Source organism: Balaenoptera borealis (genome assembly GCF_965194805.1).
Source record: "Balaenoptera borealis genome assembly, chromosome: 4".
Lineage (NCBI taxonomy): Eukaryota > Metazoa > Chordata > Mammalia > Artiodactyla > Balaenopteridae > Balaenoptera > Balaenoptera borealis.
This window is the reverse complement of record NC_138861.1, coordinates 31,542,274-31,566,025: the sequence shown is the minus strand read 5'-3', so window position 1 is coordinate 31,566,025 and position 23,752 is coordinate 31,542,274. Positions and strand designations below refer to the sequence as shown.

Below are 23,752 nucleotides of genomic sequence, written 5' to 3'. Positions count from 1 at the left end.
GAAAGCTCATGGGTCACCAGTATGGCATACGTGGAGCTTGATCTTATGGAAGAATTCTCACATGTTGATTCTAGCCTCTAGAATTAAGCGTGTGGAAGAGTTGGTGTCAGCCCCGCCTGCCCTCTGTTGGCACACAGATCTGCAGGAATGCTCCCTCAGACAGGCTCAGACATGCCCACGCCTAGGAGATGTGGCTTTTGTCAACGGCCTCGGTCCATCAGATGCAGGAGTGAGGCATGGCCGTGACAGCTGGGCACCCCCCTGCTCTCTGAATCTTCCACACCCTTCACCCTACTGCCCCATCCTCCTTTGTTGGAAGCTGCTTTTCCTCAAGCACTAGTATTCAAGATAAACATTTCAATTGTATTTCTTATTCATTTTCCCTGTTTTGTTTCCTAGATTTTCAAGGTTTTTTTTTTTTTTTTTTCCTACTGAGCATGGTGGGTTAAATAGGCTTTTGTGGGCTAGTCTGGGAACATTGTTTCCAGTAAAAAAATGCATTCTGTGTTGGAAACAAACAACATACACAGAGAAATGTGGTGAACACCACCTCTTTGTAGAGTGGGGACTGCCTGCCCAGCCTCATGTATCTGAGTGAAAGCCTCCAAGGGTTTTCTTTTGAAATCTAGTCAGCCCTCTTTTTTTTTTAATGTCTCAATCTGGGTTGGAGAGCTATGCATCTGGCCACATGTGGGAGAATCCTAAGAAATAAACGGTTTTGATGTTTGTATCATCCGTTTTCTAACTGGCAGAGAGGGTTAGAAATAAAGTGATATGACTGCCTTCTTGCTCTTTAGGAAAACACCAGCCCTCTGAGGAGAAGGTGGTGGGAAGTGATTGAACTGTTCATTCACTTGACAAAGATAATTTCCTTAATTAATTAAATCATCCAGCAACTATATACTGAGTGTTACAACCAGCTGGTCACTGTTCTAGGTGTTCCAGTGGAAATTCTGACTGAACAAACAAGGTCTGTGGGGTGACTGACACGAGGTAACAGAATAATACACATAAACAACAACATGTTGTCGCAAACGCTATGATGAAAATGAAACAGAGGAAGAATTAAACCGGAGAGGTGTGCCCAGGTAGCTCCTTTTGATTGGGTGGCCAGGAAGGCCTCCCTGAGGAAGGACTTTTACACTAACACCAAAACCCAGCTGTGGGAAGCTACAGGGAAAAGAATTCCAGGTAAAGGGAACAGGAAGTGCAAAGGCCCTGAGGTAGGAGAGAACTTGATTTTATCCCAAGAACAGAAGGGTCATTGTGGCTGGAGTGTAGCAACTGAGAAGGAAGGAGGGTAATGTGAGAGTTGCTTGCAGAGCTGGTCAGGGACCACATCCTACAGGGCCTTGCAACCAGGGTAAACTGTTTAGATCTGATCCTAAGTACATGCGCAACGCTGGGAGGTTTTAAGCAGGGCAATGTCTTCAGTGAACTGACTTGAAAGGCCTCTCTCCTACTCCATGAGAAGGCAAGAGTAGAAGCCGAAGTTTTAATTAACGACAGCAGGGACGATTGTGGCCAACAGGTACTGTGTACGTACCGTGTGCCTGGGATTCTTTAAAGTGCTTTACCTGCATTACTTTGATGAATCCTCATGACCAATCTATGGAGTAGAAATTATTAGAATTTCCATATTACACAGAAAGAAAATAAAGCCTAAAAAGTAAAGAAACGTGTCTCCAGCTAGTAGTTTTTTTTTTTTTTAATATCCTTTTATAATTATATAAGTTAATAATAGTCATTATAAGAAAACTGCTTTTTGGTTTTTTTAAAAATCTTTTGGCTGCGCTGTGTGGCATGTGGGATCTTAGTTCTCCAACCAGAGATTGAGCCCCCAGGATCCCTGCACTGACAGCGCGGAGTCTTAACCACTGGACCACCAGGGAAGTCCCAAGAAAACTGTTTTAAATGAACAAAAAGAAAAAAACTAAAGCACTTGAGATCACATTGTCCTGAGATAACGTTAACATTTTAGCTTATATTTTCCAGTCGTTGTGCTATGCAAATACATTATCTACTGTTCTCAAAAGCATAGGACCACTTACTTCTATACATGACATAATTCCTAGATTACAGAGTTTTGTTTACATTTTTATTATTACTTTTAAGAATACTGCCCACAAATCCATTTTGAATGACAGTATGAAAAAAATGTTAAATCATAATACACAGAATCAAGTATACTATTGGATAGTTAACTAATATGAAAAAAAAATTTTTAATTAATTAATTTATTTTTGGCTGCGTTGGGTCTTCGTTGCTGCGCACGGGCTTTCTCTAGTTTTGGCGAGCAGGGGATACTCTTCGTTGGGGTGTGCGGGCTTCTTATTGTGGTGGCTTCTCTTGTTGCGGAGCACGGGCTCTAGGCGCACGGGCTTCAGTAGTTGTGGCTCACGGGCTCTAGAGCGCAGGCTCAGTAGTTGTGGCACATGGGCTTAGTTGCTCCGTGGCATGTGGGATCTTCCCGGACCAGGGCTCGAACCCGTGTCCCCTGCATTGGCCGGAGGATTCTTAACCACTGCGCCACCAGGGAAACCCCATACGACATTGTTGATAGAGGTTACTATTGGTTGTTAGGATTTCGAGTTTTACTTTCTTCTTTTTGATATTCTACTTTTCTAATATCTCTACAAGTAGTGTTTTTCTTCTAAAAGTAATAAAGTAAATGGTGATTTAAAACTACAGATTAAGAGTGGATTGTTGGGACTTCCCTGGTGGCGCAGTGGTTAAGAATCCGCCTGCCAATACAGGGGATGCGGGTTTGAGCCCTGGTCCGGGAAGATCCCACATGCCGCGGAGCAGCTAAGCCCGTGAGCCACAACTACTGAGCCTGTGCTCTAGAGCCCGTGAGCCATAACTAGAGAATGCCCGCACCCAGCAACGAAGACCCAATGCAGCCAAAAATAAATAAATTAAAAAAAAAAAAGACTGGATTGTTTTGGGGCATTCCCTGGCAGTCCAGTGGTTAGGACTCGGTGCTTTCACTTCCAGGGCCCCAGGTTCCGTCCCTGGTCAGGGAATTAAGATCCCGCAAGCCGTGCGGCACTGCCCGCCCCCACCGGTCCCCTGAGAAAAAGACTGGATTGTTTTAATTTAATGAAGTTCTTCAAAAAATATTTTTTCTGTCCTATTCCATGTCCATAGCTCAAAAGTCATCTGTCAGACATAAATTGCTCCCAAGATGGCTATTCTCAGCAACCTGCTCCTGGTGGGCTTGTTTGGATTGGTCCCTCAATGGCAAAGAACACCTCCTGGCAACAAGCTCCCACACAGCTCCTAGACACCTACGTGTCCAGACTGTACTAGGCACCCCGAGTGCCTAGTGCAGCAGCAAACGTAACTTCTGCCCACTACCTCAGCCACCATTACCAGAAAAACAAGCCAAACAACGTGCGGCCAAGTAGTATGTCATCTCAAACAAGAGAAGGTCACCTGGGACACCCCCATAAAAGCATACCTTCAATGGTGGTCAAAAGGTACAAACTTCCAGTTACCATGTAAATAAGTACTAAGGATGTCATGTACACCGTGGTGACTACAGTTAACACTGCTGTATGATCTATAGGAATATAATTAAGAGAGTAAATCCTGAGTTCTCATCACAAGAACAAAAAATTGTTTTTGCTTTTTCTTTTTATTGTATCTGTATGAGATGATGTATACCAACTAACCATATTGTGGTAATCATTTCACAATCTATCTCAGTCAAACCACTATCCTGTACACCTTAAACTTATAGAGTGATGTATGTCAATTATATCTCAATAAAACTGGGAGGGGGAGGGGGTGAGCATACCTTCAGAGATAAAGTCAAAGTTTCCTCTGCAATCTGAGGCCAGCCATGTATATATATGTTCTTGTGGTTTCATCCCCCATAATTCCATTTTGCATGACACCATGGAAATTGATGTAGGGCTTCCTCAAGTACTTTTCCTTTACCCAGCCAGCTTCTAGAATTGTTTCTCCACCACTGTCCTGTCATTTCCCTTTCCTCTGTATGTGGCTTTTCATGGTTTGGACAGCTATGGCTCCAATCCCAATACCACTACTGATATGACTGCAGATGAGTTATTTAAATTTATAGTCTCAGGTTTCCTCATCTATAAATGGAGATAATACCCTATAAGGTCATTTTCAGGATTAAGTGAAATCACATGGATCAAGGTCCTGGGATACAGTAGACTGTCTCTAAGCACCATTTTCTTCTCACTTGTCTCCTGCCCTCCTATGCCCACCATCTAAAGGATCTCATCACTCTGCATGAGATGTGTGGTATGTGAAGGCCCAATGGGCCTTGATTTGAGCTCCATTCAGCCATGTTTTTGATGTGGGATCCTGGGCAAGTCTTTAAACCATCATGGTCTTGAGGATTACTCTGAGATACTAATGAGATAATAGATACCAAATCGCTTTCTATTCAAGATAGAGCTCTCCAAATACTAGAAGAGTATGGTAACAAGAGAAATAGGCCCTTGGAAAAAAATGAATCTATAAATGAGACACATCCACTGTATAACCCAAAATTTTTCAATAAGCATTTTCAGAAGGACTATTCTGAAATAGGAAAGTTAATTGCAAAATACCCAAATCTTATACAGGATTGGTGGGAGGTAAGAGAAAATTGACTTGCCCCTCTTTCTTATATACAACTTAGAATGAACCTAGCCTGCTTCAAATCACAATCTTTTGCCACACCTGAATGGGTAGGGAATCCCAGGGGAGGCCAGTCCAGAGAGGGGAAGCATAGGCAGCATGGAGAACGTGCCCTGTCTTCCCAGCTGAGCAATAACTAGGCTGCCCACACCCATAGGAAACCCATGCTCAGCCCATGCTTGAGGAACTGCCCAGATGCCAGGTTGGGAAAAGATGCTCAGGGCTTGTAGAAGACCTGCCCGCATAACACGGCTGCTCAACTAGCATTGTTCTCCAAGGCCCTGCACTGTCCTGCCACGGGGCTGCTTCTTTGTGTTCCTCTATCTTGAGCACAGGAACATCTGAGCTGGGTTCTGTAAATTGGGCTGAAAGATTTCCAAAGTTGGCCACAGCATTTTTTCCTGGGAGCTGATCTATGAACTCAGCAAGGAGGATCAATTGGACCTTAAATGACCTGAAAGGACACTCTACATTTAAAAAGACTGCAGGTCCCCAACAAAGTCCATCTGGGGAAGGAGTGGCTTAGCAACAAGCCCCTCTGGGTGGGGGCTACCTATGTGTCAAGGACGTCATTTCAATGTCAGGGGTTCCAGAAACACTCTGTCAATCTGTCCTTGTTGGTAACTTGAGTTAACAAGGCCATGTGAATATTTTCATTTCTGGATTGAGTTCAGAATCAGAGTCCTGTCTGCTCTCCATCTATGTTGGAGTAGATAGTACCTGCATCCTCAAGGTGAAATTTCACAACCTAAGTCATCATAGCAAACGGCCAGCCTCTCTTCTCACGCAGAGAAGAGGAAAAATATCCTTGAGTTGGGTGCCCAGGAAAAGATGGGCAACTCTATCACATCACAGGACCTATGGACCTAAATAAGCCTGATCTCTTTATTCAAAGTGCATGGTGGCCAAAGGAAGGTTAGGTCACTGTTGGTAGCCCATGAAGCAAAATGAGCTGCTCCTCCAAGAATTTGGAAACCAGGTCACGCTCAGAAAGTTAGACTAAAATCTGCACGTATGATGGATTGGACTAGAATTCAGTGGGAGTAGACCAAGACAGTGACAGAATTTGTGACCGAAGAATTTGGAAATACCCCAAATTCCCATTAAAGTGACTTGACTGCAATATCAGGAAGGTAGATACAGAATGTGATTATGACTTTAAAAGTGTAAATCTGCCTAGTTAGGTGTATAGGATGCTGTGTGGAGAAACTGGTTTGAAGAGACTAGTGTCTACAGAACGGAAGCCCAAACTCTCAGAAGCTGGCAGGGCCATCTAAGCAAGGATGGGTGGTGGGGATGGGTGCCTCATTCTTTCAGGGCATTGTGTCAGGGGCATTCCTCTGTGGACCATACAACAAATTTCATTTATTCTAACTCCAGGCTAAGCAAACATCTGGATGGAATTTGTCTTCTCAAGTACATTTATCTATAGAGACTGATCTTGCGTGGCAACGTGAGTATTCTGGTCTGTTGGTCATAATTTGGGTATGTCCATCAGTCTCTGGGGTCTGGTTAATGCGAGTTTATTTGAGGAAGGTCAGGATCTCGGCCGTCATGAATGTTGTGACATTTGTGATAAACAAGACAGCTGGAAATGCCCTTCCATTCACTCTGTGGACAGTAATGTTAAAAGATACACAATGTACCCACCCCTGCAATATTAGCATTTGCCCATGACTGATTACAGGACCCAGTAACTTTAATTATAGCCCAGTAAAATAATTTTTTTAAAAAGCAATAAAATAAACTGATACTTAAGAAAACACATTTGGTTTTCATGGTCATTGTATTTTTCAAATTCCTGCGTCCTATTGATTTTTCTGAAGTACTTTCTAAAGCAATCACCTCTTTGAAATCGTTTCCAATTTTTCTTTCTTCTTCTTTTTTTTTTTTTTTCAAATCATGTCATTCAGCAGCTTCACCAGACCCAAGCCTGACAAGGGTTTTCGTAGCCCATAATGGAAAGACCAAAAGAAGCAGGCACACTGCGGAGGAAGAATATTTGTCCAGAGTGGACCCAAACAGGGAGACCTGGGCTGTGTCTTCCCTTCCTCCATGCCCCCAAAGGGCTAAATTTAGTTTACAGGATACACTGCCATGACATTAACATGTTGCAAGAACAAGAATCAAGCCAAAGAGAGAAAAATAAGCTTAATGTGGTGCAAGATATTTAAATGCCATGGCAACTATGATGTCTTCTCTATTATTTAATTCACTTCCTCGGGTCAGGTCATCCTGCCCTCTCTCCCCTGCACTTCCTGTTGCTGTAATCAAATCAGGTCACCCTGGATTCGTGAGTCCTCTTCATGACTGCAGTCGTGTCTATTTCCAGCAGAATGAATTTTCTCCATCTCTTCCTTTGCTCCCGGACCTTTATTTGGTGCCCTTGATGTTGCCAGTTGCTCTTCGCAGTGCTCCACATGCTGTAAATGCTTCCCTTTCATCCACATCTCTTCCCCCACACCCTTCTCCTCAGTGCTGCCCTCCCCGCCCCTCCCTCCAGCTTCTGCAGTTGTCACTAACACAGTTAGAGCCACTTGATCAGCAACTCAGTGATTCAGAAGCCAAGAACCTTGGTTCTTCTGAAAGGCCCATGCTTCTCTTCCTAGAGCAAGATAAAAGTTTCTCCCTCACCCCCAGATCTCAGTGCCCTTAAGTTGAGATGACACGGGGGCTTGAATATTCCATTTGCCAGGGTTGCCCCTGTTTCTTCCCCTTTCTTTTTCTGTGCCTGTCCCTGGAGCTCTTCACGCTCTATTCAGCTTTTCCCCAGGAAAGGTGGACAGAGAAGGTTTGAGCTTAGCATTTTGGTAGCCCAAACTCCTCCTTTACAGATGGGAAAACGAAGGTCCAGAGAGCTGAATTGACCAGTTGCATGGCTAGCCCTTGGAGGAACCAAAACAAATAGGGTGAAAACTCAATCACGGTGGCAGATTTGGTGGGAAAAAGTCTTGTTAAGGGGTGAGCAGTGCCAAAATGAGTATTGATGATTATTTAAGAGTTCTTTCACTCATTCTGCCCTCATCTCCCTGCCAGCAGTATAAGCAAAAGATCAAAGCAGAGCGGGCACACCAGTCATAGATCCACCAGGACACCTGGCGAGACTCTGCCTCGTAGGAGCATGAAGACCCTGAAGACCGCCTGGGCCCCTCCAGCCCCTACAAGCAGGACAGGATGAGGGCTCAGTGACAGCCAGACTAATGAATTCCACACGAGGCCCACATCCACTAGGCTTTTCTCTATTTGCCAGCACACATAGTGGTGAATTGACAGAATTTTTTCCCCCTCAGTGTAAAAAGATGCATAAAATACATGATGCCTATGAAAATATATTTATTGCAAAAGTTTTATCAGTCTTGTAAGTAAGCACCAGCCCTCTCTGGGGAAAGACATGGGTGGTAAAATGAATAAAATAACTCAGTATTCTGACTGCTTCCTGCAGTGGAAGAGGGACTTCTGTTTCCCAAGCTGAGTGGGAAGAGAGGGATTTATCCTTGGATGCAGAGGAAGCAAGGCAGGGCAGCTTAGAAGAGCCACTCCTTGGTGTGAGCTTGGAAGCAAGTCCCACCCCAGAGCCTGGCTGTCGGATGTCCTGAGCCACCCCTTTCCTCCCTGGTAGGGCTTGTGCTGGTGCATTGGGATCTGCTGAGTTAGGAGCTGAGCTCTGCTGCCGCCGCCCCACACTGTGATTAAGAGCTCAATGATTGATTTTCTAGCCCATGACCACACTGGTGGGGACAGAGTACGACAGAGGAGACTGGCGGGAAGCCAAGTGGAAAGAGGGTTTATGAAATGAGCTCTCAGTGAAGAAAACTGTGGGAAAGAATGCAATGGAAGCAGATTTGGGGCCAGTAGATGTGGGAAAATAGAACTCAAAAACGCTCTTCAGACTCGAACTGAAACAAAGCATTTTGTCAAACACAGGAAGAGGATCCAGTGTGTGAGAAAGACTCAGCACTGTTTATATAAAACAGAATATTCCTCTATGCACAATCATCACTGACAAAGCTTCACCTTCCTTCTGTACCAGGCACTGTGCTGGGTTCTGGGGCTATAAAGAAGAATCAGTCAGTCAGTCTAGAGAAGGGGATTGAAAACACACAAAATGATGTGCAAAAATGCAGATGGCTCTTAAGGGAGTCATCAAAACATTTTGCCTAAACTTTGGGCCCAGAGCCAGCAGGCACGAGTGGTGGGGGGAGGGGGCTGGGACTGTGTCCCGGGTGCTGCCTGCCTCATGTGCAAACCTTTTTTTAAAAAATTTATTTATTTTATTTATTTATTTTTGGCTGCATTGGGTCTTCGTTGCTGCGAGCGGGCTTTCTCTAGTTGCGGCGAGTGGGGGCTACTCTTCGTTGTGGTGCGCGGGCTTCTCACTGCGGTGGCTTCCCTTGTTGCAGAGCATGGGCTCTAGGTGCATGGGCTTCAGGAATTGCAGCACGCGGGCTCAGTAGTTGTGGCGCACAGGTTTAATTGCTCCGCGGCCTGTGGGATCTTCCCGGACCAGGCCTCGAACCCGTGTCCCCTGCATTGGCAGGCGAATTCTCAACCACTGCGCCACCAGGGAAGCCCCCTTATGTGCAAATCTGAGGAAGGTTCTGGCAGGAAGACCCTGGTCGCTTCCCACCCCAACCCTTATGTCCAGAGGAAGTCTGCTGAAGTGATGGGGGCTGTGTGCAGGGTTCCAGGTGTTCAGGCTGGGAAAACCTCACAGCACCAAGGGGAGAGTTGGACATCGTCCTCTAAGCCTAAAGTTAGGGCAGGACACTTGTAACATGATTATCTCCCCTCCCCGCACTTACCCACCCACCGTGAACTCGTGTCTCTGTGACTCCACCTGTGTGTTTTGAGGGGAGATTTCTTCCAATCTAGCCTGCCCCTGCCTCAGCCCCCTTTGAGTAAAGAAATAAATTATTTGTGTTTTCTTTAGCTTTCAGCATCTTTTTTTTTTTTAATAAATTTATTTATTTATTTATTTATTTATTTTTGGCTGTGTTGGGTCTTTGTTGCTGCGCGCGGGCTTTCTCTAGTTGCGGCGAGCGGGGGCTACTCTTCGTTGTGGTGCGCGGGCTTCTCATTGCGGTGGCTTCTCTTGTTGTGGAGCACGGGCTCCAGGCGCGGGGGCTTCAGTAGTTGAGGCACGTGGGCTCAGTAGTTGTGGCTCACAGGCTCTAGACCGCAGTTGTGGTGCACAGGCTTAGTTGCTCTGCGGCATGTTGGATCTTCCCAGACCAGGGCTCGAACCAGCGTCCCCTGCATTGGCAGGCGGATTCTTAACCACTGTGTCAGCAGGGAAGTCCCTCGGCATCTTTTTTTTGCCCTGGAAAATAAACTGGGAACTGGAGGAGATGATTATCTGGCGGGTTTTTGTGCATCAGTGTAATATGTAAGAGAGGAGATATGTTTAAAAGAGGAAAATGAGAAAAAATATCATATAACTCAAAACCAGTGAGTGACCAAGCTCAGTACATGATGGCTGTTTTTTTTTTTTTTTTTTTTAAATCAGAAATAAAATCCTGTTTCTGTGGGTCATGTTTGAAAATGATGTAATCCAAAGTGGAGCTTTCATCTTCCACTGCAGGAACCCCTTCTCTTTGCAGCTTTGGAGCCCAGGTATCTGCTCTGGAGGACTTTAAGGAGGTTACATTTAAGCCAGAAGACTTCAGAAAGGTATCGACTAAGCCGGAAGGACCTCTGATCAATTTAGCCTAAGCTGGAGGGCCTGATACCAATGTAGCCGAAGCCTGTGATCTCCTAGGGGAGGAATCCAGGCTGGGAGGAGTGGCTTCCCAGGGCCCTTAGGCAGGTGAGCAGCACCAGGACCCAAGTTTCCTAACTCCTGGTCCAGGCCCCTTCCCTCTCTTTCTGAAACAGTCAGAAGGGGTTGGAATTTCTGGCAGTGTATGGGACAAATGTCCCTACCATTGTTCTCTATTTTCGCAGAGGAAAAACTGAATTTAATAAGAAACTCACAATACTCGATAAAAATACCTGGCATTTAAGCACAAAGCCAAAAGCAAGGCGTGGTCTCCCGGGTACTGGAAGTACTTTGAAGTCCACAAAGTCTCATTCGTGGTTCAGAAAACAAAATGGAACAACTTTCTCGGCTCCCTCCTATCCTCCCCCCCCCCCCCGCCCCCTCCATGCGGTAGCTGTTCTTGGCAGACACCCAGAGCGGCACCCGGTAATTCCACGGCACATTGTGTACATTTGCATACATTTAACCAGCTATTTACAGCCGCCCTTTGCCGCCACCTGTAAGAGGCAACGCCATAATGACGCTAAGTGGCGGGGCTGGGAAGCGGGTGCCCCGTGATGTTCTCCACTTAAAGAGCCCGAATCTGTGGAAGGCTGGCACTTGGAGAAACAGGGAGACAGCTGGGGACATCACACGTACAGGGGGGGAGGCGCGCCAGACGGAGGGTCCCTCCTCAGTAGCTCCGCTCGGTGGCTCCTTTTCTGTTACCACAAGCGCGAGGAGGGAACTGACAGGCCTTCCGCGCCGCTTGTTTCCTGCCTGATAAAGAGCCCGCTGCCATTTGGATCTGCTGAATTTCTGAATCACCCGAGACGCCTGACGGTCCCGAGGAGGGTGGGGACGCAGCGCGCACGGGTGGGAGCCGCAGACCCGCATCTGGGCTGGATGTCACCCCCTTGAGTTTGGGAAACCTGCTCGCGGATGTGATGCGGCAACGCGGAGACACCTGCTCTCCAGTGCGTGCCGCACTCGTGCAGCTCCGGGTGGCAAACGGGGTGAAGTGGGGGCGAGGGCGAGAGGAAGTTGAGGCGCTGGAGCTTTAGGAACGCTGCCTTAGCTCGCCTTGCTCTTTGGAGGCTGTCCCGAGGGGGGACTGGCGGGCATTGCACGCGGACTTCCAAGTGGTCCCCGGCACAGTTGGAGGTCGGAGTTCTGAGCCCCAGAGGGCGGATACCCGGAGGTCCCAAGTGCCCGCGAGGAGCCCGCGGCGCCCAGGACCAGGCTTGGCGCTCGGAGCGCACCAAGCCTCGCAGAAGCAAAAGATAAACCCTGATGGGCCCGGGGGCTGGTGGGCTGGGGCGTAGCGTCAGCGCGGACCCCGAGCGTCTTTCGTTTTAAGGAGCCTCACTTCTGGGAAGGGACGGGGAACTGTCAATCAGCGAGGGAGGGAGCGCACCGGCGCTGGGTGATGTCAGCGGATCAGCTGCTCGATAACAAAGAGGGGGTATTACAGGAGAAAGTTGCAGCGGCGGCGGCGGCCACGGCGGCACCCCGGAGCCTCGGAAGCGAGGGGCAAGTGGGCGAAGGAGGAGGGACGGCTGCTGCGGGAGCAGCTTAAGGCCAAGGAATTGAAAGGGCTCTAGGGGGAGGCAGTGCGAGCCAGCCCCGACTGCTCCTCCTCTTCCTCCTCCTCCAAACTCGCAGGGTTCAGCCCCAGCGCTCGCTCAGCCGCCGGGAGCACCCGGAGGGACGGGAGGCAGCCGCGCGGCCCCGAGCTGGGCAGGGTCCCCAGCCGCCATGGATAGCGACGACGAGATGGTGGAGGAGGCTGTGGAAGGTACAGGCATTTCTCTGGGGCCCGGGGAGGAGGCGCCGAGGGCACGGAACGCGGAAGGAGTGGCGGGCTGCGACCGGCGCGGCGCCGGGCCCCGCGGCCGCCACTGCCCCCTAGGCGGGTGGCCCGCTGCTTGGGCAGGGGCCGGACCGCCACGGCCACGCCGCTGGGAGCGCGCACTGCGCGGCGGGGCGCAGGCCGGGAACGGGGCTCGGCTGGGCCGGGGTCTCCGGGAGAGCGCTGCTGCTCCATCCCGCCCGGTCACCGCCTGCATCCGCCTTCGGAGTTGCGAAACCTTCCGGGCACTCCGGCCTTCCCCCTTTCGGGGATGGGAGGTGGCGGTGCGCAGGAGTTCAGCCCCCCGCGGCCGGCCGTCTCCGTGGAGCAATCCCCCCGCCCGGTTTTGGCAAGCCCGAGCCCCTCTCCGGACGCCAGCCCTTTCCTTCCGCTCGCCGCTGCGACCCGCGGTGACCGCGGCCGCGTCCGGGTCCGTCCCCCGGCGCAGCGCACGGGGCCGGACCAGGCACGTGGCAGCCGCGGTCCGGGCGGTCGCTTCTCCGAAACGATGAAATCATTGCAGAGCCATGGACAACGCTCCCGACCCGGGGCTTGAACGCACGCCGGCGGGGAGGCGGGTGGCCCTGGCCTCTGCTGCCCCCGAGCGAACTCAGTCAAACCGCCCTTCCCCCTTCCTGCTTCCCAGGCGGGTGCCGCCGCCGCCACGCTGTGCAGGCGCGCCGCAAGCCCGGACTGAAATTGCTGGGTGACACTTAACTTTCTGAATTCCATGCAGTTGGCTGTGGGTGATATCACCGCCTTGGTGTCGTGTTTCTCCGCCCCTTCGCTTCCAGCGCCCCTCCCCCGACTTTTCTCGCCACTTTGTTTTGCTGAGTTTCTCCACCTTTTTTTTTTTTTTTTTTTTTGCTGGTTCTAAAAAGCGAGGTGGGGACGTTATACAATCTAGTTGTTTGTATCAGGAGATGTTATGATTTTGTAACAGTGAATACTGGAAAATACTCTTTAGCGTATTTATTTATTTGATTCTACCGTACACAGTACGTCGTGATGTTTTGCAGTGTTGCGTGATATTATTCCGGAATATTTTAACCAGATATCTAGGTAAATATTTTTTAAGCTTTTGGTTGAATATGGTTTCTATCTAATTTGTATAAACAAGCTCTCAGAAATGGTAAAGAAAGACAAAGTGGGGACCCTTACAGATGCATGAGGATGCATACTTATTGCTACTTTGGGAGAAAAAAAAATGAGTTTTTATGTCAACATAATTGACTCCTTTTGTAGTGCTCCCGAGGTCTTAAGGAGAGATTAAGTAGAATAATATTTCTGAATTCTATAAAAGCTAACTGTCTTAATGTAACTAGTGAAACTTCTTATTTCTTTATCCAGCTTCAAGGAGTGTTCATGGTGGTGTTTTAATTTCACAGTGTCCTGAACTGTTTATCTCCAATGAGTAAAGCCAATGCTGGGACTTACTGGGGCCCAAAGATGTTAGTTGGAAGCCTTCTTTAAATGTAAATTATTGACTACGTGTGCCTTCATATTATGAAAGATAATTGAAAAATGCTCTTCTCAAATTGTTAGGACTGGCTCTCATTCTTCAAAGTTTACTTTTACTCATAAAAATTTAATGCAAACCCTTGATCACAGGCAGTGCTCCCGAGGTTAACCCATCTTCCCCTTTGAAGCTGTTTGGAAACACAAGGCCCAGTTGTCCACGGTCCCAGGCTCCTTGCAGAATGTGAACAAACAGCTTTAGAAATGCATCGATGTTGTTTTTGAGATTGCTCAATGGGTGAAAGCAGAGAAATTTCTTCATATAAGCAAGGAAGGTTCTGTTATATAGGGTGACCATATGCATTATTGTCCAAAATCAGAACATACTTGAGAAGGGTCACTGTTTAATACTTATGCTGGGACAACTGGCTTAAACCTTGAATGTCTGGGGCAATCCGGGACACATGGTGACTCAGTTGTACCTAACAGTAAACAATTAGAGTAACACAGAAATTTTAAAAATCCTTAGACGCACCCAAGGCTCAAACTCACACAGTGTCTAGAGCATGCATGTGTAAAAGTAGGCTTTTCTTTAGCCATTCTTGGACTTTTAAGTGCTGTCTGTAATAGTCTTTACTTAACATCTAACACGTGCATGGGGGACTGGTAAAAAGCCCGTCTGAATATCTTGGTGTTGAAGTACCAACTAACCTACCTCTCTCCACATACAGAGCCTGTGCTCTCGGTAGTTTATTTGTCTTAGCTGAAATTATCATTGCTGTAATTGTTTAGTCCTTACTATGTGCAGGCTCTGTGCTAAGTGTTTCACACACACATTATCCATTCAGTCTTATCACGTGCGTACTAATATTATCCTAATTTTACAAAGGAGGGAACTGAGGCTTAGAGAAGTTAAGAACTAATCTGAGGACACTCAGCCAGGTAGGAGACAGGCTTGGACCTCCAGAACCCCACTGTGCCATACCAAACTGTCTCTCTACAAATTTCTTTTTTTTAAATGAGTCAGTCAAATATATGAAATAGTTGGCAACTGAGTTTGGAAGCAACAGTTAAATGTTGCGTCAGTGTCGTTCTTTATCAATGTCACTCTTTAGAGGTTGGTTCTGAAAGAGTTTGGTGACTTTCAGAAAAATGTGTTTGGGGAAAGAGAATTTAACTTACAGCCTCTGCAACAGATACCCTTTTTCTTCTTTTTCTTCCTCCTTAGAAACATACTCTGGGGGAGAAATTGGTCTCTTCAGGACTTGAGTCTTTTGTCACCTCACGTACATTTTGATTCTCTGTCTGGTGGAACTGTAGCTTGGGTGGCGTTCTAAGCTCAGGGTGGATGAATCCCCGAGGGCAGGTGGGTGGAGGGAGTGTCTGTGTACATTGCTGGCTGTGCTGCCTTGGGAAGGTAGCCCTGGGCATCAGCAGGCCTGCAAACATCACCTGAGCTCCTGCTGTGGTTTTTTAAAAAACTCTTAGAGGAAAAAAAAAAAAAAAAAACTCTTTGAGGCTCATTGTTTCTTCAGGGAATGCTGTTTAGCTTTGGGAATAGAAATCGTCGTCATGTCTATTTCTTTGTCTACCCCTAGACACAAAGATGAATACAGTGTGGTCCCTAATACAATTTGAAATAAATATATCACATCTAAACCGATGAATGATGGTGGTTGAGAGGAAGTAAAAATTGCATCTCGCTTGGGGAATTAGATGGGGAGGATTTCCCGGAAGAGGTGGCGTGGAGTTGAGTCCAGTCCAGAGGGGAACTTTGGGAGTAAAGAGAGGTGTGGAATGAAACAATAATTCACAAGAAAAGCGCAGATGACCAATAAGCATTTGAAAAGACACAACTTCATTAAATAAATACAAATGAAAATGTTGAGATAAAAGTTTTCTCTAATTAGATTGGCAAAATTCAACGAGACTGGTAGCCTACAAGGAAAGGGACACCCTTATGTGTGGTTCATTAATATCATCAAGGAATTTCAGCTAATTGAATACTAACCCAGGAGCACAAAGACATTAAAGAGAAAGGGGAAAAAAAAAAGAGAGAGAGGAGTGCAATTATGCAGGCACATTCAGAGACGAATCCCTGGGTTCTGCTGTAACAGAGGGCCTGGGAGGAGAAAAGTGGAAGGTGAGACAGGGAAAGGAGGCTCGTCACAGGCCGAGATCGTGGACTCCGTCCTGGAGGCCGTGGGCCATGTGAGGGCTCTTTAGAGCTGGGAATAGAGGATGAAGGCCCTGCTCTGGGAGGGCGGGAGGATGGGATGAACAGGCAGTGGGGAGCGGGTGAGGCGATCGCCTAAAGGGCTCTTTGCAGTAGCGGTTACGAGGGTAGGAAAAAAACAGAAAGGCCTCGAAACATAAAGGAGACATCGAGGAAGAATCCTCAAAAATGGGAAATAGCAGAGTCTCCAGAACTAAGGAGCCAGAATGAAAACAAGCATCTCTGTGTTTCACTGTCCCAACCCCTCAAATATTAAGAGCATTTCTAACAGTCCCCCTAATATCTCATCCTGCCTGTCTCTAATAAGACTGCGAATGAATGCTCTGTACTTAGGAAAAATACAGGCTAGGTGTCCTGGTAGCACCCTCTATGTGTAGGCCTCACATTAAAATTAAGACCCTCACAACTAATAATTGAGCTCTTGCAAGGGATTACTCTCAAAACTCAAATTATGTTTTTAACCACCAGCGTTAAGTGTATCATCATGAGGGCACATTCTTTGCACTAAACAGAATAAGTTTGCCTTTTTATTATTATTACTTTTTTTTTTTTTTTTAAAGTAGTTCTATTATACAAAACCAACAATGCATGTAAGGGCCTCTGGTTCTGAGGGAAACACACACATATATACACACACACTCAGATCTCCTGTGAATAAGCCTGAGGCAGTAAGCAGCCAGGTGTCCGATGCAGAGGGAATTTCCTGTGCTGAGAGGTACCATCACTGCATAGAATACAGGCCTGGCTCTCATCAGGTTCAGGAAGAAGCTCCGAGGGAACCCGAGGGGAAAAAATTGAACTTTCTCTCTGTTCAGTAGATAATGATCTTTAGAACAAAGTGAAAAACTAGACTTGTGAGACGGTTATGTTTTATTCCCTCTTCCTCTAACTTCAGTCAATATTTAAAACCGTGCTGCAGACAGATATATGGCACACAAGCTGGGACCGCATTCCCAACACAGAGCAGTCATTCAAGTGGGTTTTCCTTGTTGTTTGGGTTGGCGTTCAACCTCTGTTGAGTGGGAATTGGCCCGGAAGGCTGCTGGCTGACTTGGCGCATTGCACAGATTGATCTCAATCAGAGCAAGCTGGACTAGTGTTGCTCTTTGCATCGGGTAACACTTGGAAGAGACAGGCATTTGCCACCAGGATATGCTGGTGAAGATCCTGGTGGTTCTGTGAGAACTATCATAACTACGAAGGCGTCTTCCACTTCTCTGCCTGGGACCTGAGAACACCTCCCTCTTTAGAGGTCGCTTCTTCCACCATCGGCAGGGAAGAAAGGATGTTCAGCCAGTTTGCCCTTGACCAGAGAGAAAAGGGATTGGAGGATTGCGGGAAGGGGCCTTCAGCATCCATGAGCACATTCAGGGTAGCAGTTAATGTGTTTCTTGGGCACATAGCGGTGGCTTCCTCATCTATAAGATTGGAATTTGAGGGATGGTTGTGAGGTTTAATTTAAATAACAGGAAATTACATAACCCAGTGCCTGATGCATAGTAGGTATACAGATTTTTTTCTTCTCTGTATATCAGTCTCCTTCTCCATTAAATTGACTATTGCTGGCAAGACAAATATTACATGATCTTATTGTCCAAATGGCAGTGGAACAAGAGTTGTACCAGAAGCTCCTCTAGCACTAACATTGATAGGAGATATGAGGTCTCAGCAACCTAATCTCTTCTCTTTTTTTTCTTTGTTTTTCTTTTTTAAATTAATTTATTTATTTTTGGCTGCATTGGTTCTTCGTTGCTGCATGGGGGCTTTCTCTAGCTGCAGCGAGCAGGGGCTGCTCTCCGTTGCGGTGCGCGGGCTTCTTATTGCGGTGGCTTCTCTTGTTGCGGAGCACGGGTTCTAGGCGCGCAGGCTTCAGTAGTTGTGGCTCACGGGCTCTAGAGCACAGGCTCAGTAGTTGTGGTGAACGGGCTTAGTTGTTCCGCGGCATGTGGGATCTTCCCGGACCAGGGCTCAAACCCGTGTCCCCTGCACTGGCAGGCGGATTCTTAACCACTGCGCCACCAGGGAAGCCCCAGCCTAATGTCTTTTCTTCCTGACGTTTCTTTCCTTGGACGATCCCTTAGTTGTTGTTATTGTTTTGGTTGTGGCTGTTGTTTTAAACATAAAGTTCTACTGCTAGGAACACCACCCCCGGCTGTTACATATTCAGGGTGGAAGTCTTGAATGATCACAAGCCTTAACTTTTAGCTCCTTTTCATTGATCCTGGTCATTGATCACATCCTGGTCATTGATCACATCGTCCTCCTTTTGGAAGGATGAGAAGAAAACAAAACAAATGAGCCAACCAGAGGATTCTGCTGTGATCTGATAGAGGGAGATTTCTCACAGCAAGCAGCCTAAACACCTTTAGAAAGGCTGGGAATCGTCACAAGTCTGAGCCTTCTTTCTAAACACACAGTGTCACCAGAGAAACAGCCATCATTCAGCAGCTTCTCTGTTCTCCCTCCCTAGAGCCTAACAAGGTGATGGGACTTCTGTTCACTGGCCTGTGGAAGGAGGCATGGGCGTAAGCATCCTTCGTGGAGCAGGGTTGATTTTTTTGCTTTCATCTCAGTGGGGTTCAGTACTGTCCCTCAGGTGCTTTTAGTGTGTTCTATGATGCTTCCAAGTTTCTCTAATATCTAAATGCCATTGCTGAGGGTGCATCTGCAGTGTTTTATTCAGAAATAGGATAGGACTATTGCAACTGAGCAAAGGTGGAAATGAATTAACATTGGATTTTTTTTTCCCCTTAGTGTTCATGTTTATCGTAATATTTCTCTTGATCTAAAGTGGAATAACTGATTTTATCAAACATTAACTTTATAAACTCTGAAATATGTGAACTGTTTTCTATGGGGAAAGCGTTTTCAATAAATTAGTAAGTACCTCAATATAAGGTTAAAATGATTATTCTGATAGTTATACCTAAATCAGAAGTGGAATACTAAATTTGTAGGAATGCAAATAGCTAAATTTAATTTGATCTGAGCAACATTTCATAAAAGGAAGCTTTTAACTATACACTGAGTGGTTTTTTTTAATGAAAGGAGAAAAAGTAGATATAATTTATTTCAATGAGAGAAACGCCATCAGTAGATATTTAGAAAATAATTGTCCAAATTACTTCATATGACTCAAGTGTCATTGAATTATGTCAGGTACAGTTTTTGGTTTTTGAGCAGGAAGGAAGCAATTGTGGCCTACTTCCCTCCTAACCATTAATTTCCTGGCCCTTGTTAGAAAAAAATTTGGGTTAAGAGGAAAGGAACCTTATTGATTGTGATTTATTTAAGTAGCCATGTTTTAATGCAATATATTCTAGGTAATTCATTCTATGCAGAATCAGATGTAGCAATAAAACAGTGCATTTGTTCATTTTTATGTTTATGTAATCAATAATACAAATAAAGAGCTTTTTCCTTCTTTGTAAGAGAGCTTACTTAACTATCTTCTAAGGGACGATATTCTTTTATCACTTTAGAAGAAATTCTTTTAGGAGAGTAAAGCATTCATTGTGGTGATATGGTTTGTGCTTTCTTTTATGTCTGTGAGCCATCTGGAAGCCACATTTAAGTGTTTAATGTCCCTGCATTGCACACAGTATTTAATGCTTTTATACCTTTGTCATCCATGACTCAGGTCATTAACCCAGGAGAAAGCCAGTAGATTAACTGCTGCCTTCATTTTCACCCGCCTCTGCAAAATTAGTTCACCAGAATGACTGGGGAGACACCAGTGAGGTGACTTCTGGATTTTGTGAAATATGTAGATAATAATAAAAAACCTAAACATTGACTGTAAACGTAAATATAACAGTACACCCATCGGTGACCCAAGAAGAACCAGCAGTTTAAAGATCACAGTGTAATAATTGCTGCTGGTGTTCAAAGCCACTGCTTAAATGGCCATGTGGATACTTCTAGCTACATTTAAAGCGCAAACCCTCTGAACACAGTGGGTCGAGGGTGTATGACAAGGTGATTACTGAACATTCAAAGCTGAAAGATTTTGGAAAGTAAAGCAGTAAGTTCAATGTTAAGCCTAAGTTTAAGCTTAGAGGGACTCGCAGTTCGTGTGTTCGTACAGTGGGGTGTAGATTTTAGGGCAGTCTTGAAGACATGGCTCTATCCTTTTCAGAAGGCACCTGGCCAGCACTGCTCCACATCATACTGTATAATGATGTGTGCCGTCGTATTGTATACTTAGTTCTAGAACCAGATAACTTATTGCCGAGACAGTGTGCCATCTCAACCATGTTTCGGTTAAGCGTGAGCGTTCGAGGGCGTTAATTCCAAACGTGCGCAGTACCGTGTGGGGAAGTACTGGGTCAACTGAAACTCACACTGCAGGTGTTATTACTCAGAATAACTCTCAGTCCCCAGTGAAATATGAGCGTGGTTTTGGTTCATAACCTTACACGTGTCTAAGGCCCTCTATGGTGGACCCGTCCTTTCTAAAGTGTACCTAAGAGCGGAGTTGATGGTGCTGATGCGGGCAGAGAAGGCTTGGTGTTCGCTCTCCCCTCAGGCAGGGAAGGGACTCTTGAGCTGCACGGGGCACTTGCTGGCAGCGTCTGGGCACGGATGACGGTGGGTGAGCGTGGAAGATGTTAAGGTTTGCCTTGTGGTTCCCTTTCTCCAGGGCACCTGGATGATGATGGATTACCGCACGGCTTCTGCACGGTCACCTACTCCTCCACGGACAGATTTGAGGGCAACTTCATTCACGGAGAAAAGAACGGACGGGGGAAGTTCTTCTTCTTTGATGGCAGGTAGCACTCACGGTTTTGTTTTATTTTGTTTTTTGGGGGGTGGGGAGTAGGTACCAAATCACTTTATTTGGAGGAATGATATGAATGAGAGAATTTAAGTGAATATTTTAGTACAGTTTATAGAAAAAGTCAGAGTAACCCCAACATGCATGTACTGCTTTGGGGACCAGGGAAGTCAGTCACCCCCTGTTACTGAACCAAACTTGGGTCTGCTCACCCGTGTGCAGTAAAGCCAGTCTGACATCTGGCTGTGGTGAAGGAAAGTGCAGCGTTTAGTGCAGGCGCCAAGCAATGAACCCAGGGCAATTAGTGCTCAAAACACCCGAACTCCCAGATGGGTTTCGGGAAAGCATTTTTAAACACCAGGTGAGGGAGGGGAGTCCCAGAGTATGTGATCAGCGTGCACACATTTCTCTGCTTGGTTGATGGTGAGGGAACAGGGCGGTGTCACAGGGGTTAACATTACCAGTAGGTCTGTGGGCTACATAGTCATGACCATGTATGACCTCAAGTAGTTAATTTCTTCCATTTGGTGGTGGTTTTAGCATCTGCAGAACAACTCCGGAAATGTGCATCAGCTCCTGTTATCTGGGTACTTCAGAGAGGAGCTCCAGCAGAGGATATGGGGGAGGGGTCTGTCCCGGGAAGGTCCCATAGTGTCCTGCTTAGTTACACCCCCATGGCTATGGCCTAAGACCCAGCTCTGCCATCATTGCCTCTAAGGGTGTGCTTGTCAAAGAGAGCCTCTGCCGTGCCACATTCAGGGACCCCCATCTTGCAGAGGTTGGTTAGGTGGTCACCCAGGTCTTTGATGGATTTCACCTCCTCGTTCAGATAATGAGTCTCCATAAAGTCACACAAGTGGGGATCGTTTTTGTCAGGGACCACTGTGTGTAGTTCCAGTAGTGACTGATTCACGCTCTTTTCCAAGTGTAACGCACACTCACTGTGTGTTCGGCACACTCTCAGACATCATGGTCCAGTTTCCTGATCTCCTTTTGAAAGAAGATTCAGCCACCTCATTGGTTCTGCAGCTTCATAATTTTCTCAGCATATTCTCCTTCCTCCTGAGATTAGTCAAGAGACTATTTAGCAAAGTTCTTCAAAGCCACATCATCATGGTCCAAGCAGTAAGATGGGTAGATATAGGAGGGGTACAGCTCCAGACTCACAGTGTTCTAAATGCTTGTCTTTGGGATGACTGGACATTGTGTGTGATACCTTAATGCTGATGTCGTAACTAGTATTTCCTATGTTCTACCACTAGTTAAAACATTTTTCACAGCAGGGTTCTTTTACCTTGCTTTCACCCCCTGTGTGAGAACGCTGTGAGGCAGAAGCGCCTCACCCTCTTGAGATAGGTGGAAATAACTAGGACTTTTCTCTTTCAAGAAGAGATACGGTTGCATGGGCTCAGCTTTCCAACAGTGACTTTTAAGCCGTGTCAGCTTCAGAAATGAAAAGCGGTCGTGTGAATTTCTCCAGCATTTAGAGGAATTCAGAGCCACGGAAGGACTAGCTCTTTTCATACCACTTGACTGGGTAATTCAGAAATGGATTTAGCTATAGCAGGTTATAGGATTCTGTGGGACACAGCACCGCTTACTGTAAACTCTTGACATGGGTGATAAGCTGAAGCTTCCTTATACCTTGGAATTCCTTCAGGAAAGAAAACGTCTAAGCTGATAGTTGAAGGGTGATCGCAGGGACTGGCTTGTAACCCAGAATCCCTTTTCTGTAGGTGGAGTGAGCCGCTTTTAAAAAATATTAACAGGTCCTCAGGCTCTCAATTATCTGATATAAGGAGGGGTGAGGAAAGCAATAAAAACCTATCAGAGAACTTTTGTAAATTTTTATTTTAATTCCAACCTTCTCTTTCCCATTGTCCTCAACCCCACACCCCACCTCTTTTTAGCAGAAATTCGTTTCCAAACTATTCATGTTAAATGGTCGAATATTCTGCTTCCTTTCTTCTGCCCTGGTGGGTAACTGAGTCCCGTAGCAGCCTCTTACTCGATTTGGTATCAGTGCTTTCTTCTCTCACGATTCCTTTAACCTGTCCAGAAGGAAACTTTTCCTGCCTCACTTCCATAGAAGTTTATTTATAACTCTTCCCTGGAAAGTGTCACTGTTTACCTCATGCAATTATTCTTTTATTCATTCAGCAAATATATATTTATATAAATGTCTTATTTCCCCTACAGGAGAGAGGTTTCCTTGAGGGCACAATCTGTATCTGTTCCATCTTCTATGCTTCATAGCACCTTCTGTTAATTTGGTATTAAAAAAAAAAATTCTTGCTGAATGAGGATGGGAGACGAAAAAGAGGGTAGAATTCACACACACGCACATGCACACGCACGTGCGCGCGCTGATGTTTTAAATCTCATAGTTTGAAGGTCATACCCAGTAACTGACTGACTCTGGGAAAACAGTCCAGCAGGCTTCGTTGAATTTAGTATTGGTTACGGGCTTGCTTCACAGACCTGAGACTCAGCGAGCTGAAGGGCTAGGCTGAGCTTCCCAACCAGTGTGTCAGGAATGAGCCCTGCGGGGCTGAGTGGGGCCTGAGACTTCCCAAGCACCTGCCTCCCTCCCTCCCTGTGTCAAGCCAGTCACGTGTGGCTCTGACCAGCTTCATCCAGTTCCCCCAGCGTGCTGTACAAATGCAGTGATCTGGAGGGGAGTCATGACCAGGGAAAGCTGGAACCCTGGCTGAGGCTGAAGCACTAGGCCAGTGACTATCTATGGAAGAGAAAGAAATTCATTGCCTTTCTTTTTTCTTTTAGAGGCACGAATTCACTGGTTTTTATACCTACCACTCAAACACCTGGAGAGACTTGGGTCCAATGGTAGACTCAAAGAGTGGTGGTGTTAGCAAGGACCCGAAAAGTTTACCCTTGTTAGCCTTCTGCGGATAGATGGGGGTGATACCTTGAGGGGAGAAGGTCAGTATCACTGCTTTTATGACATGGGATGAAGCAGTGTGGTGACAGTTTCTCAAAAGGTCCTGTCACCTTCATTCGTAAGCCCAATGA

General features: G+C 46.4%; 1 protein-coding gene across 1 annotated transcript in view; it reads left to right on the top strand.

Annotated features, from left to right (window-relative positions):
- Nucleotides 1-11,247: 11,247 nt before the first annotated feature.
- Nucleotides 11,248-23,752, top strand: part of SETD7 (SET domain containing 7, histone lysine methyltransferase) — a 48,579-nt gene continuing 36,074 nt past the window's right edge. The window contains exons 1-3 of the mRNA XM_082390889.1: nt 11,248-11,373; nt 12,062-12,194; nt 20,585-20,714. Of these exons, the coding sequence (XP_082247015.1) occupies nt 11,344-11,373; nt 12,062-12,194; nt 20,585-20,714 (293 nt within the window). The 5' untranslated portion in view covers nt 11,248-11,343. The remainder of the gene's footprint in view (nt 11,374-12,061; nt 12,195-20,584; nt 20,715-23,752) is intronic.